We start from the raw sequence: 14,511 nt of genomic DNA, 5'->3' as shown, positions 1-14,511 counted from the left end.
TATATGTGTGTGTGTGTGTGTGTGTGTAAAAGATTGATTACTTTATTTATTCTACTTTGAAAAATATTAGTTTTAAAATATTAATAATGTTTTAGAAATATATTTGTGTCAAAAGAAGTGTTAAAAATTCGTTTTGAAAATTATTGGTTTTATTTTAGAAAAATAAAAGAAATATACATATGAGTAAAACCTAATTAAATAATTAAAAAAAAAAAAAGAGAGAGAAAGTGTGAGCAAAAAGAGAGACACACTCTAGAGTGGTATGAATCCAAAGGAAAAGAATAAACTCATGCAATTGTGAGAGAAACTCAATTCTAGTGTCCAATGACTGTACAAAAAACTTTCTCCATTTTTGTCTAAATTTCATTATGTTGTTTCATTCATTTAGATGGTTAATCAAACACATTTTCTCATATTTTTAACCATCTCAATTTCTTTTTCTAAAAGATCTGATGTCTTCGATTATGAAATTATTTATTTTTCACCGTTCTTCTTCACTGTAAGTTCAATTGAGTGAAACCAACGCCAAAATGATTGTATGAACGGTGGCTACATTATCTCCTGATTATTTTATGATTTAGGGTAAGCTTACTTGATTCCATTTGGAAATTGACCTTTTCAGAGTTATTTTTATAATTTATTTTTGACATTTACCTATAAATTATCGAGTTAGATCGATTGAAGGACAATGAGTCAAAGAACAAAAGATTTTTCCCGTGGGCTCGTATTCACGTGTGAAAGCGTTGAAATAAGGTAAAGGGTGAAATGAAGTTTGATTTCGTGAGTATATTATAATGTAAGATGAACAAGAAAATCGTATTTTCCAACAATTCATTCGGGAATAGCCCGATTTAGTAATTATTAAATTAATATGACTAATTAGGGTTTGTAGGATTAAAATATGGATTAGAAACTTTTATAAGGTGTTGTTTGATTTAAATTCTACAACTGTATGGTATATGTGAAAAAAGTTTAAGTTTTGATTTTTAATGTGTTGAAAATCTTATTTATGATTTATGTGATAAAATTTGAATTTATGTGTGGCATACGATGAAGATTTTAATTTCTATATGTATGTGAAAAAAGTTTAAATTTTTATGATGTAAGAGATTAAAGTTTTGATTTTTATGATACTTTTATGAATATATAATTTCATGATATATGTAGTGAAAACATTGATCCTTGTGATAATTGTTTATGAATATATGATATTATGATCTTCATTTGACCTAATCTTAGTAGGTTGTGATAATTGTATGAGAATGTTTGATTTTGATAATACATCATCATGTCATTGAATGCATTTTAATGAGTTTTGCAGAAATATTTTATTTTGATAATGCATCATCATGTCATGACATATGCATCTTCGTGGAAGATGCCTTTGTGACATGTTTATTTTTTTCATTTGCATAAGTGATTTTTCTATGTGAAAATTGTCTTAGTGGTAGATATTATATATGGATCATATAGTTATCAAGAGCATGAATAGCACTACCATCTTTTGATTATTTTGTTGTGATCAATGTGCATCTAATATGATAATAAATTATCTTAGATGATTTGATGTTATAATGATATATTGATTTTTCTTTAGTGATTTTGACTCTATAATATGATTATTTTCTTGAATTTTTTTCATATATTGTGATGTGGTTGATACAACTCTGTGTTGATTATTTGCGTGCTCTTCTTACTTATATTATAATATCAACATGCTTTTAAAACTCACCTTCTTCGTTGTTTGTGTTTGACTGACTTGACTATGTGTTTGCGAAATCGAAGTTATTACAGGTTAATAAGTCTTGAAGTTCAAGTTTGGGAGAAATCTCGTTCTGTTATGTGATATTGAGAATGAGAATTATAAGATGTATTTTACTTATTTAATTAAAAATGACTTTTTGTATGAAGACCATACAAGTAATACTAAGTTTTTGGAATTAGATTAAGTTTATTGAGACTGCATTGTTTCTAAGAAAAAGTCTGAAGTACTCCATTTGTATTTTAAGAAATGTAATATCTTAATAAGTCATAAATTTTCTTTTCTTTTGAAGAAGTTTTTATTTATCTGCTGCGAATTTTAATAAAAATATGATATAAATTATTTTATATATTATTTTTGGGTTTATGATTTACTAATTTTTTAAATAAATAATAGTTTATGTATTCTTACTTAAAAAAAAAATTGTCGTCATATTTCTAAGCAAGAAGTATTTTTAAGTAATTCTTTGGATAAAAAATTCAAAGAGATACAATGGAGCCTGGAAGAAGGAAATAAAGTACATTGATAATGTCGTTAACGCAACTTTAAGAAGGACAAAGTGATTACCTATTGATAAATTGCAATTCTTCCAAACCGACAATTTTGTTTAATATGATCTATCAACAGAAACCAAAATGACAACCTCCGAGACTTGCCACCAATCCAAAGTCCTAAATATTTAAAAGGTATATGGCCAAACCTTACGATTTAAGACAAAAGTTGTTTCCTCCAACCGTGTTAAAGTAACATTCACACCCAGCAACAAACTCTTGCGAAAGTTTACCTTCAACTTTAAAATCAATTCGAAAAGTATCAAGTACTTTTAAAGTTTTGTCATCATACCAACTTTTTTAACCCATAAATAATGTATCATGTGCAAATTGCAAATGTATTAGCTTTAAGTGCTCATCAACTCCAACTTGACAACCTCTGCACAATCTTGCATTCACCAAAGCATTTAGCAAATAATTTAATCCTTTAACCGCAATCAAGAACAAGAAAGGAGATAAATGATCTCCCTATCTTAATCCCCACTCAAGAGAAAAGTCAATAATAGGATTACCATTTATTAAAATTGATGAAGTTGTCATTGAAATACATTATCTAATCCATTTCCTCCACATTGGTAGAAAATTATTTTCACCATCACTCCTCTAAATATTTCCACTCAACCGAGTCATAAGTTTTTTCCAAATCAACCTTGAACATAAGAAGCTCTATTTTTCTTTTTCGATCATCATCAACCACTTCTTTCACATTTAAAATACCATCTAAAATTTGTTGGCCTTGCACAAAAGCAGATTGATTTTTAAAATCATCATTCCTATAATCTTTTTAACTTGTTAGCTAATATTTTTTATAACACCTTATTAATGCATCCCATCAATAAAATTGACATGCAATATGATAAACTTTGTGGGCTTTCCTTCTTTGGTATCAAAACAATAAAATAACAATTTAACTAGTTTACCATTCACATATAACTCTTACATAAATCTCTTAAAAACTTCTCTATGAATCCAAAATTAACGTTGTTTGGTCCCAAACTTTTAACACTGTCACAATCCCAAACTCCTTGTTTCACTTCATCGATAAAGAAAGGTCTTTCCATCATGATTGTCTCTTGAACACCAATAGACTGAAAATTAAGATTTTCAATCTTTGTTCTATTAAGATAAACTGATTTGAAGTGATCAGAGAAATAATCGCGAACTTCCTTCCTAAGAGGGGGTTGATGTATAGTTCTTGTGCCACATCATCTACTTTGACCTATGCACATTGTTCATGTTCTTTATTGAGATATGTTGTTGACTTTGTCTTGTCTTTTTAGTACGATCCTTCGTAATGTTCTTTCTAATAGCAATTCGGGTTAACTTTTTTGGCTCATAGTGTTAGATAGCTTAAGCATGATTTTTTAGTTTTATCGATTTTTTTACTAAAGATTTATCGATGTTGAAACATATTTTATTTTCTATTTCACACTAAATATTATTTTAATAAAAAAGTTGTTTTAAGATGAAGGTCATTTTCAATGTAATTTTAATTACAATTTTGTTACCTACACCCCTATTTTTGCTACTCACACCCCTTAATTTTTTTATAATAACAAAATACCTAAAATGTTTTTACCTATTAATAACATTTAAAAACCTTGCGTGAATTGAATTCACGAACGCACGCGTACGTTTACGTAAATTCAATTTATGCATACCTACGTGAACACGTCGCTTTATTTACACAATTGAGATCACGCATACGTGAATTGAACTCACATACGTTTACGTGAATTAAGTTTACATTGGTTGTACGTGAATTGAGTTCATTTAACAAAAAAATTTATTTAATAAAAAAATCTCAATTTTTTTTATTTAATAAAAATACTTCACATTCTAATATTTTTAAAACTAAAACCGATAAAATCTTATATAAATTTAACATTATCTCAACAAATATTAAAATCAATAGACATTATTATCACTTGTAAAAGAAATATCATACGATATTAATTATATTAATTTAATAAGTAATCTAATATGTAAATGTAAATTCAAAAATATGAATCATACTATTTAAAATTACAAAAATAAAAAAATAGTTGAAACTTTTATTCAATCGCCAAAGGATATAAATAAATTTATCAAAATAACTAATAATTTCTCTTGGGAATTAGCTAGTTGATACAATTTTGAGAGATTTATTGGTAATTAAAAAAATATGATTGTGAAACTTAATAATATAAATTTTCTTTAGTGGTTTTACCATTAGGTCGGCTTTGGTATTCAACGAAGTTTAAGAAATTACACATATGAATACAACATACATCTACGTGAACTCAATTACTTTACGTGAACTTAATTCACGTAAACGTGATCTCACATAAATAAGACATAATTAAATTGCGTTTACGTAACAAAAATTAAGTTTAGAGTTAATAATGTTATTAATAGATAAAGACATCTTAGATATTTTATTTTTACAACAAAAAAAAAAAAAGAATTAAGTGGTGTGGGTCACAATATTGTTTTAATTATTCTATTTAATTATACCCTCCAATCAAAATTATATACACTACTTTGAAAATATAATTCTATTTAGTGAACTTAGTGAAATTAACCCATTTTCAAATTTGTTGGACAATTATCTAAAGTACGAGGAAATCCCATTTAACATCTTCACGTCATTTTGCTTTTTCCAAACCCCTTTCTTCCGACATATCTTCAATTTAGACACCAACAGTCTAAGACTATTTTGATAACAAAAATTGTACTTTGAGTCCGACCCATTTTACAAGCTTCAATTTGTACTCTAAGGTACCTCTTTTTCTTGCTTAATTTTCTTTTCTCGCAACAGGGTCTTTTCCTTTATATGCTATATTCATACTGGATGTATCACTAGTTGTCTAATATCTTTGGAACTTAATTAGTTAAATGCCAATGTCAAATTCTCAGAAAAAAGAGCATTATGTTCGTTTAGAAAGTATTGAGGGGAGGGTTCTTCAGGAACGAGTGTAAGGTGTTTGTAAAATTAACAGAACCCAGATGATGAAAAAAATCAGGTCCTTCATGATAAAGATACTATTGCTGCTATCTTGTTTTTTAAATCTTCTATGAGGCTGAAACTGTCAGGTGGTAAATGTTAAATTATCTTCACTGTTTAATTTGTTTGCAAAATATTCTGTGGCTGAGTTGAGAAAAATTGGTAGAGCCAATATTAATAGTTTGTTTTGTAGTGTTTCTAGCTGAAGTGTATTGGTTTCATAACTCCTATATAGAATAACGATTTTGTATCTTACTATGCTTTGTTTGCAAAATTATTGTCTAAGTGTGTGAAGTCATTGCACAATTATCTTGTTTAAAGTTTTATTATAGGTTGAAGATGATAACCAAACTATAAATTTGGGAGCAATAGTTATTTTAAAGAAGTGTAGAGTGTCAAAGTTTAACTGTAGGGTGAGAACTTTAAGTGTAGTTCTCTATTCAAACCACACATGATTGAGTTGGGAAAATTGTCAGCACAGTAACACTTTAAATTGATATCTTTTTCATGTGATTGTGTATTTTATCTCTTTTTTATAGTTGTCAACATCTCTGTACCATGTAAATTTTTATCTTACTAGATTGACATTTATTTTGAAAAATAAGCAAACAATAAGTTGGAAATGATTTAATATAAAATGTCCAATTTGTTATGTTTTTAGGTTCAGGTGACCTTTGTTTTTGGCTATCAACATCAACACGAGTTTCTTTTTTCTTTATGCCCTCTCTACACCCAGTTAAGAAAATAAGTAAGATAAATGGAATCCACAAGCTCCAGAGTCAATGTTCCGAACTCTAGACAATCCTCAAAGCGTCTTCTGTTTGATCGTCGCTATGGATGGGTGTAAAATCTCTCTCTCTCTCTCTCTCTCTCTCTCATCTATTAATCTTGTTGCTACTATATAGTATTATTTTGATAAACTATTGCTTACTGTCTAACAGAATTGATGAATGGAAACATCCAGCAGAGGAAGCACTTGACGGTGGCCGAGGAATGTAAGATGTTTATCTTTTCTTTTAAATCATTTTATCTGGTTTCTTAATTAACAAGAAAATGTGACACAGAAAAAAATAAAGCTGCTAACATATTTTTTAATCATTATGGGGTTTACTGGGTAGACTGCTTCTTAAAGAATGAAAAGATAATATGTATCTTCTCTGGCATTTCTGCAGCATAAGTAAAGCTACTAAGCAGCAAAATCTCCTTTGTACTGGTTAATTATTTTTCTCTCTTTATGCTTTCAAAAGGTTTTGCATACTCCCACTTGCCAAAAGTCTGGTGCAGATGGCCTCACAATCGGTATGATGACAATTTTATCATTGTTTTAGTTTGATTTTCCCTCAGCGTTTACTCTCTTTATTAACTTTTTTTTGATAAATTTTTTGTAGCAATCAATAATTACATACAGAGTTCTTGGCTGGTCGATTTTGATTTGTACTTCTCATGCCTTGTATATTTACATCAAGTTTTTATAAGTAATCTCTAATATGCTTAATGGGTTTTCAGCTGTTTTCTCCTTTTTTTAAGGTTTGAAAGACACATTAAAAACATGACATTTTTTTTTAAATGTAAATAAATTATGTGCATATACTCAATTGGGAGTATATATATATAAAGAAGGGAATGAGTTAAGAGTAACTCTTTAAAGTTACTCCCGTGACCCTCTTTTTATCAGGAATTAACTATATCAATCATCTCTCACATGACCCATGACCCTTTTTTTCTATTTTTGCCCCAACTTTTTTACAAGCCTTGCCTTCTCGTAACAGAGAATACACATTGGTTCCTAAAGTCACTTGTATGGCCATATCTCACTGAAAGGATGACTGCTGCAAAGAAGTGTGTGAAAATTGGATGCCCATTGTGGCGGAATACCTTCTATTTTTCCCCCCCAATTCGTGCATTGCTGCCTTCAAATGCACGTCCCTTCAGGTATTTGCAGAAAACAAGATTCAGCATTATCAATTCAAGAATTCCCAATTAATTTATTAGAAAAACATAAATTAGTTCTCTAGAATTTGTTGTTGTCCTTATCTTCTCCTAATGTCACTCAACTTGTTGTCAAGAGATGCTTGTTTGAAATATCAAAGCCTATTCCTTTGATAAACGTTTCCTCTGTCCATTATAAAGTACGCGATGGATTGGGAAATATCCAACATGCATGGTGATACAGTGGCTTTGAAAAACACATGGTTCCTTTGTTCATACTCACACTTCTGTTTTTTTGTTGAAAATTAACAAACAAAGAGATTGAAATAGAGTACAGAGCATATGACATTTGATGTAGGAATATATAGATATAACTTTGAAAGAAAGAGAGTTATGATTCGCGGATGTGTTACTCCTCAGCCTTGGTAGCAGAACTCACATGTTCTTCTTCTGCTGTAACTAGAACAATTCTACTTGACGGAAGAGTTAGTGTATAGATCGTGCTGCAAACCTACTATGTCAAGTCACAAATTGAGAAAGATTGGAAGAAAACGAGGTCACTTGAGACATTTTAATGAGTTAGTGTAAACCATTCTGATTAAAACAAAATGAAAGGTGCAGATTTGGATTATCTTTGAAGAGTTATTACTCTTGGAGGAACTTGATCCCACCAGATTAAAGAATTTCTTGTGTCAAGTCTTTCTCTCTCTCTCCACACACACGCACACACACACTCATATATATATAATGCCTTTTGCACTATGATATCACAAGACAACAAGAGTGCCTGTTAGTTGGTAGCAGGAAATACAGTTCTTGGTCTCAAATCTGAAATTTTGCAGTTGATGTGTAATTTACATTGCGAGTTTGATTGATTCATTAAGAAATACTTACTTATATACTTCAACTTTGTGAACGCCATATTATGTTATGTAAGGCTCTTAGGATTTGCCATGGTCAAAGATATCCAGAATTTTGGAATTTATACATTCTTAGAAATTTCAAAAAGATAACTTAACAGCCTTTGAGACCTGACTCCATTTAGTCTTTGGTTGTTGATAGTTGTGTACAACTACAATGTAATGGATAGGGTTATGATGGTATGGGTTGGTATTTTTTTTGAGCTGAAGTATTTATAGGGAAGGGAGACCCTATTCTCTTTTGCTTTCTGTGGACTTGTCATTTGTCAAAACTTGGATATTGTTTAGAATTTGTCAAGTTGGAGGATCTAACGAGTCTTGGAAATTTTGTGATATAAGAAATCTTGATTAGAGGGAGGATATGATATTTTGCTCTCTAGCAATTTCTCATTAAATAAGTTCTTAATATCTTCCAGCTATCTCTTGTTTTACAATAAAAATCTACCTTTAGAAGTCAAAGATTTCTCCAACTTACATGGAAACTCAGTCACTTACTTTTCTGAAGCTTATGATGATTAATTAAATAGGTTCTAGAAGTACAAAGGATAACTTAAAACATCATTTAGGTGCTTTAAGCTTGAACTTGTTTGGTGTTGTGATCAGATTAAATACTAGAGAATCCAATTTTGTTACTAATAGCTACTTAATGATTAGATTGCATGTATATCTCTGCACCATTAATTTTTTTTTTTAAATTATTGCATGCTCTCTTTTTTGTTTGTATTTTGAGTACATTTACAATATGAGAATGCTGCCTCAGTCAACTAATTATTATATGAATGACATATTTTACCCTTACTGAAGATTGATTTAGGAAGAGCTATTACTTCATCATTTAGCTTATTCAACACAATTTTTTGCAGATAAATCTTGGAGTTACCACAGCAATAAAAGCTGCTGAAAAGCCACAGATGTTTTCCTTGCAGATGCTACAGAGTGCTCTTGATGACGGTGTTCGCAAGTTTGTGTCGTCATTGAAAGTCGGCAGGTGTAAAGGCTTCTTCCTCAACAAGAATTCTGTGTCTCATGGTTCCAACAGCTCCTCCAACTTCCATTCAGAAAGCAACCAATGAGGAAAGGCACAGAATTGGATTCTGGTCAAAAGTTTGTGTTTTACTCGTGCAACTATGCTTTAAATTATCATACTAGAAAAACCTTAATTAAGCACATAATGAATTATCATTTATCATCATCACGTGATTATGTACAAGTAATTTCTATGTTAAAATTGAAAATGTGGTTAAATTGTTTTGTATAAATTTTAACATGTTTTCCTACACTATTTTAAAGTGCTTATTTTTTTTTACTCAATTTTAAAGGGATTATTGAAATAAGTCTAAAATAACTTATATGTAAAAAATTATTTCTTTAACATCTTCCAGACACTCACATGATCTTTTAATTATGGTAGTAGGCAAACTTAAATAAGTTGCATATTTAAGCTGTTTTTATTTTTTTTAATTTTTTTTAAAGTAAAAATTAAAGTACAAAAATTATCACAGTGTCATTCCTCAAAGGCATCATAGAATCTTAGGTACGTTGGCACTGTGTGCAAGATTAAATTTCCGAGACTATAATGGACGGTAAAATTCTCCTTCAAGTTTTTTAATCATGTTGCATTTCTATGGTTAGTTTGAAACTATAACCTTTAATTAAGTTGGACGATACCTTAATCATTTCAGTTCTTGAGTCCTTCTAATTTAAAATAATTTCGGAGATAATGTAACTAACAAAAACTCATATTAATTAAGTAATAACTGTGGTGGAAGAAGTAATTGAGAAAAAGAATGAACAATATAAATAATTTAGTAGAATTATTCCATTCTTTAAATTATTTATATTTTCTTAATTTTTTATAAAGAAACCTAAACATGCAGTATATTATTTTTTTAATAGATAAAATAATTTAATATCAAATACATCAACCATTTTAATCTCATTTTTTCATATATTTGAGACTAGAGAAAGTGGTATACTACCTAGCTCTGTTTCATAATAATTACCATATTTAAAGAAAAAAATATTTGTCTCAAAATGTATATTATTTTTATTTTTTAACGTAATATTATTTTTTCTCGAAATTATCAGTATTAATCAAAATGTATATTTTACTTTTTTTTTCAAAAGATATATTATTACTTTTTATTAAATTATCGATATTAATCGTTGGTTACTATTATGTACATATTTTTAAATCATTACTTTCTATTTTATATTTTTAATAATAACAGAAAATTAATACAGATAATTTAGTCAACTAGAATCTCTAGTTATATTTCTAAATTCTCAAATACTTCATCCTTACTCCCAAACAAGATAAATCATATCAAGGATTTCTTACTCTAATCTTCGATAACTTATCCAATTAATAGATTTTGATTATGTATAATCTTATGAGACTACTATAAACATCTAATTTTGAGTGGTATGACAAGAATGGTAAAACTACTAATACAAATATAATAAGTTGAATACAAAATATGTGGGTGTTACAATTGACATCTAAAATTAGATTACTTTTAGATCCATAATCATAATCTAATATTAAATCTATTTGTTTTGATACGAAAATGTAACATCTAAATACGAAGTTACTAAAAAATTTAATAACAAAAAAAAAAAATCTTCAAAATATCATGAAACTATGACCCTTGACGTGATCTTCAAAATATATAAGGAAGTCAACTCTAGCAACTAAAGAAACTCATTAAATACAAAAATCTTAAAACTATGACCCTTGACGTGATCCTTATGACTTTATATTATATGGGATGATTGTTTAGTAAATTCAGATACTTTTCAATTTTCTATTATTATCTAAAACCTAAAAATATAACCTCAACAAAGTGATTTATAAAATTTGACAACATAACTTTGATGTAGCTAAATATCACTAGAATGAGGGTTGAATAAGGATTTTGCTGTTAAAAATAATTTTCAAGTGTTTTAAAAACTATCCTCTTGCAGAGGATGGCAAGCCCGGGGATGGGTTTTTCAAAACCTTCAGATTTGAACTGAGCTAAAGAGTGAAAGAGAAATATAATATTGACACGCATTGTTTTTATACTGGTTCACTCAAAGATGGTTACTTCCAGTCCTCACACCCTTGTGAGATTTCACTAATGTTCAAACAGATCAACCTCAGACAGAGGATGATTACAACTTGTGTATTCTTAAGCTTCACCAAGCTTACAATCAGATTTCAAATATTTCCAAGTGTATCTCACGTGGAAATTACAGTGTGATAAGAGAGTGATTGATTCTAAATACTTTCTCAAAAGATTAACAAAGATCTAATGTATGATTTGTAGAAAGTATGAAAATATAATGGATGTTGCTTCTGGAAAGCTTTAAGATCTTTGATCTTTTTAATGCAATATGTTGTGTATTTGATGAAGATAAGCTTGCTGCAATTTATAGAGGTTTTGTTATGTTCATTTCATATGTCAAGCCTTTTGTGACCGTTGGAAAATCCAATTTAGAATTGCCAAGGTTTTTCTTCATAATTACGAAAATGCCATTCAGCTCCTTTGATAGATGCATTACATGTTCAAGTACGAGGTAGCTGTTTTCTGGGTACTTGGAGACACATGCTGTCCTTTTCTCTTTCCTTTCTTTAATGTTTGAAGATTATGTGAAGTCATTTTCATTCTTCTTTCTTCAATGCCTTGAAAAAGCTTCACATATGAACTTTTTCTCTTTCCTCCATTTAATGCTTGTAAGAACATGTGATGTCTTTTTCATTCATTTCTTCAAGACTTTGTAAAAGCTTCACGTGTGAAGTCCTTTTCTTCTTTCCTTGCCTTAAGACATGTGATCAATTTATTTTGGACTTGTTTGTTGTTGCCTTTTTGAAGATTGACTTTATAATCTTTTTAAATCACACAAGATTACATGTAGCCTTTGCCTATGACATGATGGGTTGCTTTCATAAAGTATTGGGATGTTTTTCAAGATGTTGACTATAGGCACATGCTAGTGTAATCCTTCCTCGTACCTTTCTTTTGCCTTTCTTGCTCCTTTTCTTCAAAAGCTTTTCTTTATTCATTCTTTAATAGTATTTTGCCTTTATTGAATGAATCAAATAATTCATTCTTTAATACTATTCTGCCTTTGATGAATGAATTCAAATAATTCATTCTTTAACACTATTATGTATTTGTTTAATGAATTCAAATCAGCGAGGATGCAGAACTGTAGTTTCACCAACTCGTGAGGCCATCCTCGACATTTTCATACTTAGCATTTAACTCAGAATTTTCTTCTTTTGCCTTAGTGAATAATAATTTGTTTTCTTATATGAATACACTCAAAAGCACAGATTAGTCATTAACTTCAATCATAATCTTTTAATTAATTTTGTTATCATTAAAACCAATTAAGAGAGATTTTGTCTCAACAAACTTTTAATAAGATAATTTAAATTTCAATTATGTCAGTGTATTAAGCATAAAAAAGTCTCCTAATTATTGAATTATCATTTAACAACTATATTATAAGATCATTAATACTTCTCATAAATAATAAAATAATTTGTACTTTAACTTTATTTAAATTTATTTTCTAAGTCATAAAAAATGAAGTATTTAAAGATATAAAAATATGTGATAAAAATCTCATTTAGAGTGCAGGAGATTTCCCTACTTATCATAATTTATTAGTAAATATATTTTAATAAGATTAATTACCATAACTATGATAGTAAGTGGTACCCATTTACACTAACTTAACCTTCATTTATATATATATTGAAGAAAATTTCATTTAGGTTGGATGAATTCTAAATTCCTTACCTTAAACATCATATATGTGTAACAATCATATACTTAGCATGAATTCATATCCACACATGATAAGATAGATACTTACGTCATAGTATCTAATTAAATAATAAATCAATACTCTACACACCAAATATATGAGAAGGAAATTAAATAAAGTAGAAAGATACATATCATAAAGGGTCACAAACAACATTTGCAGAAAACAAAATCTGTCCCAAGCAAAACAGAATTTTTAAGAATCTTACATCAATTTTGTAGATTTTATTTAAATACTAAATGAGGTCGAATTCGAGTGAATAACCAACCGTCTTTAAAAGGAAATTTATGCAATAAATATAAATTTCATTTTGCAAATTAGTTATCTAATTAATGAATATAATTTTTTTCTTCTTCGTACCTCCCCTTTTACCAATTTCACCCTAACTAATCTTCTATTCTCCCACACCAAATATACAATTACAAGAAATTATAAATCATTTAAACACAATGTAAGGAAGAAAAAGAATAAAGTCTAAAAACTAGCTTTTAAAGATGATGGTGAAGCACATATATACATCCAACATCCGCAAAAACCTTAGAAATATAGGCCTTCAATACATCCTTAAATTGACTATGAACCTAAAGTGGGTTGAGAGCTCAATTTTCACATTGTTATTCTTAAATCGATGAAGATGTCCAAGTTGCCGTTGCCTATTCCTTTTATGCCACAATTTTATACTTTTACAATTAATCAATGAAAACGACCTTTAATTTTATATAGAGATCATATATAGTTGTTAATCTCCATGAAGAAGTTACACCAATGAAAATCAAGATAAAAAGCAATACGTTTCACCACCACAGAGAGATTTTATCGAGCTAATCTAACAATGCATGGCACAATCATGGTTTAAAATTTAATTTAATTTAATTACTACATGCATCTCTTGTTTAATTTATTTTTTTCTGTAGAGCTTAATATCTAACATCTAAGATAATACCCACCAAAACCCAAAATTAACGCTCAAAATGTTTGGCATTTAATACGCAAATTGAAAATTTAGCAAGAGTAGTGGTGTGATAAACGTTTGTTAATAAACGCTCATGGTATTTATTTATAATATATATTATAATGATTCATAAGCAACATGGAAGTGCAGTTTTAAACATTTTGAATATTCTGTTTTAATTTTAAAAATTGAATCTTTAATCAATATAAAGTGTAAATCTAATAATAAAAAAAGATAAATAAATTTTATTCTTATAAAATTTTATTTTAGTTTTTTTAGAAAAAAAATTTCAATTTTTTAGTTCATAATTTTTTTTATTTACTTTTAATCTCTATTTTGTAAATAAAATGATATTTTAAGTCCTTAAAAAAAGTCTCTAGAAAATTAATATAGAGATTAGAAGTGAATAAAAAAAATTATGAAGTAAAACTTAAAATGTCATAATACGTAGGGATTAAAATGTATCTAACAAAAAAACCTTCACTTTTTATATTACTAAAAATAATTTTCTTTTGAAGTTATCACCAATGAACCTATGCAAAAAGTCGACCCTCGAGTACCTTGAGTACCTATTTGACTTTAATCAAATA

The 14,511-nt window shown here is 28.5% G+C and overlaps 1 protein-coding gene across 1 annotated transcript; it reads left to right on the top strand.

The window, feature by feature from the left end:
• Positions 1–4,886: 4,886 nt before the first annotated feature.
• Positions 4,887–9,430, top strand: LOC101489700 (uncharacterized). Its single transcript, XM_004492243.4, has 5 exons — positions 4,887–5,073; positions 5,961–6,142; positions 6,241–6,294; positions 6,547–6,598; positions 9,012–9,430. The coding sequence occupies exons 2-5, from the start codon at positions 6,057–6,059 to the stop codon at positions 9,219–9,221; spliced, it is 402 nt and encodes a 133-aa protein (XP_004492300.1). The 5' UTR covers positions 4,887–5,073; positions 5,961–6,056; the 3' UTR covers positions 9,222–9,430.
• The last annotated feature ends 5,081 nt before the right edge of the window (positions 9,431–14,511 follow it).

The sequence above is a fragment of the Cicer arietinum genome, chromosome 3 (assembly GCF_000331145.2).
Source record: "Cicer arietinum cultivar CDC Frontier isolate Library 1 chromosome 3, Cicar.CDCFrontier_v2.0, whole genome shotgun sequence".
Classification (NCBI taxonomy): domain Eukaryota; kingdom Viridiplantae; phylum Streptophyta; class Magnoliopsida; order Fabales; family Fabaceae; genus Cicer; species Cicer arietinum.
Note: the sequence above shows the minus strand (reverse complement) of the source record. Positions and strands in the feature narration are given on the sequence as shown.

Excerpts from the sequence above, each read along its gene's own strand:
- LOC101489700 (XM_004492243.4), top strand. The coding sequence starts at position 6,057 with ATGGAATCCACAAGCTCCAGAGTCAATGTTCCGAACTCTAGACAATCC. Across the intron at positions 6,143-6,240 it reads GATCGTCGCTATGGATGGGT|AATTGATGAATGGAAACATC; the intron begins GTAAAATCTCTC and ends ACTGTCTAACAG. Across the intron at positions 6,295-6,546 it reads CTTGACGGTGGCCGAGGAAT|GTTTTGCATACTCCCACTTG; the intron begins GTAAGATGTTTA and ends TGCTTTCAAAAG.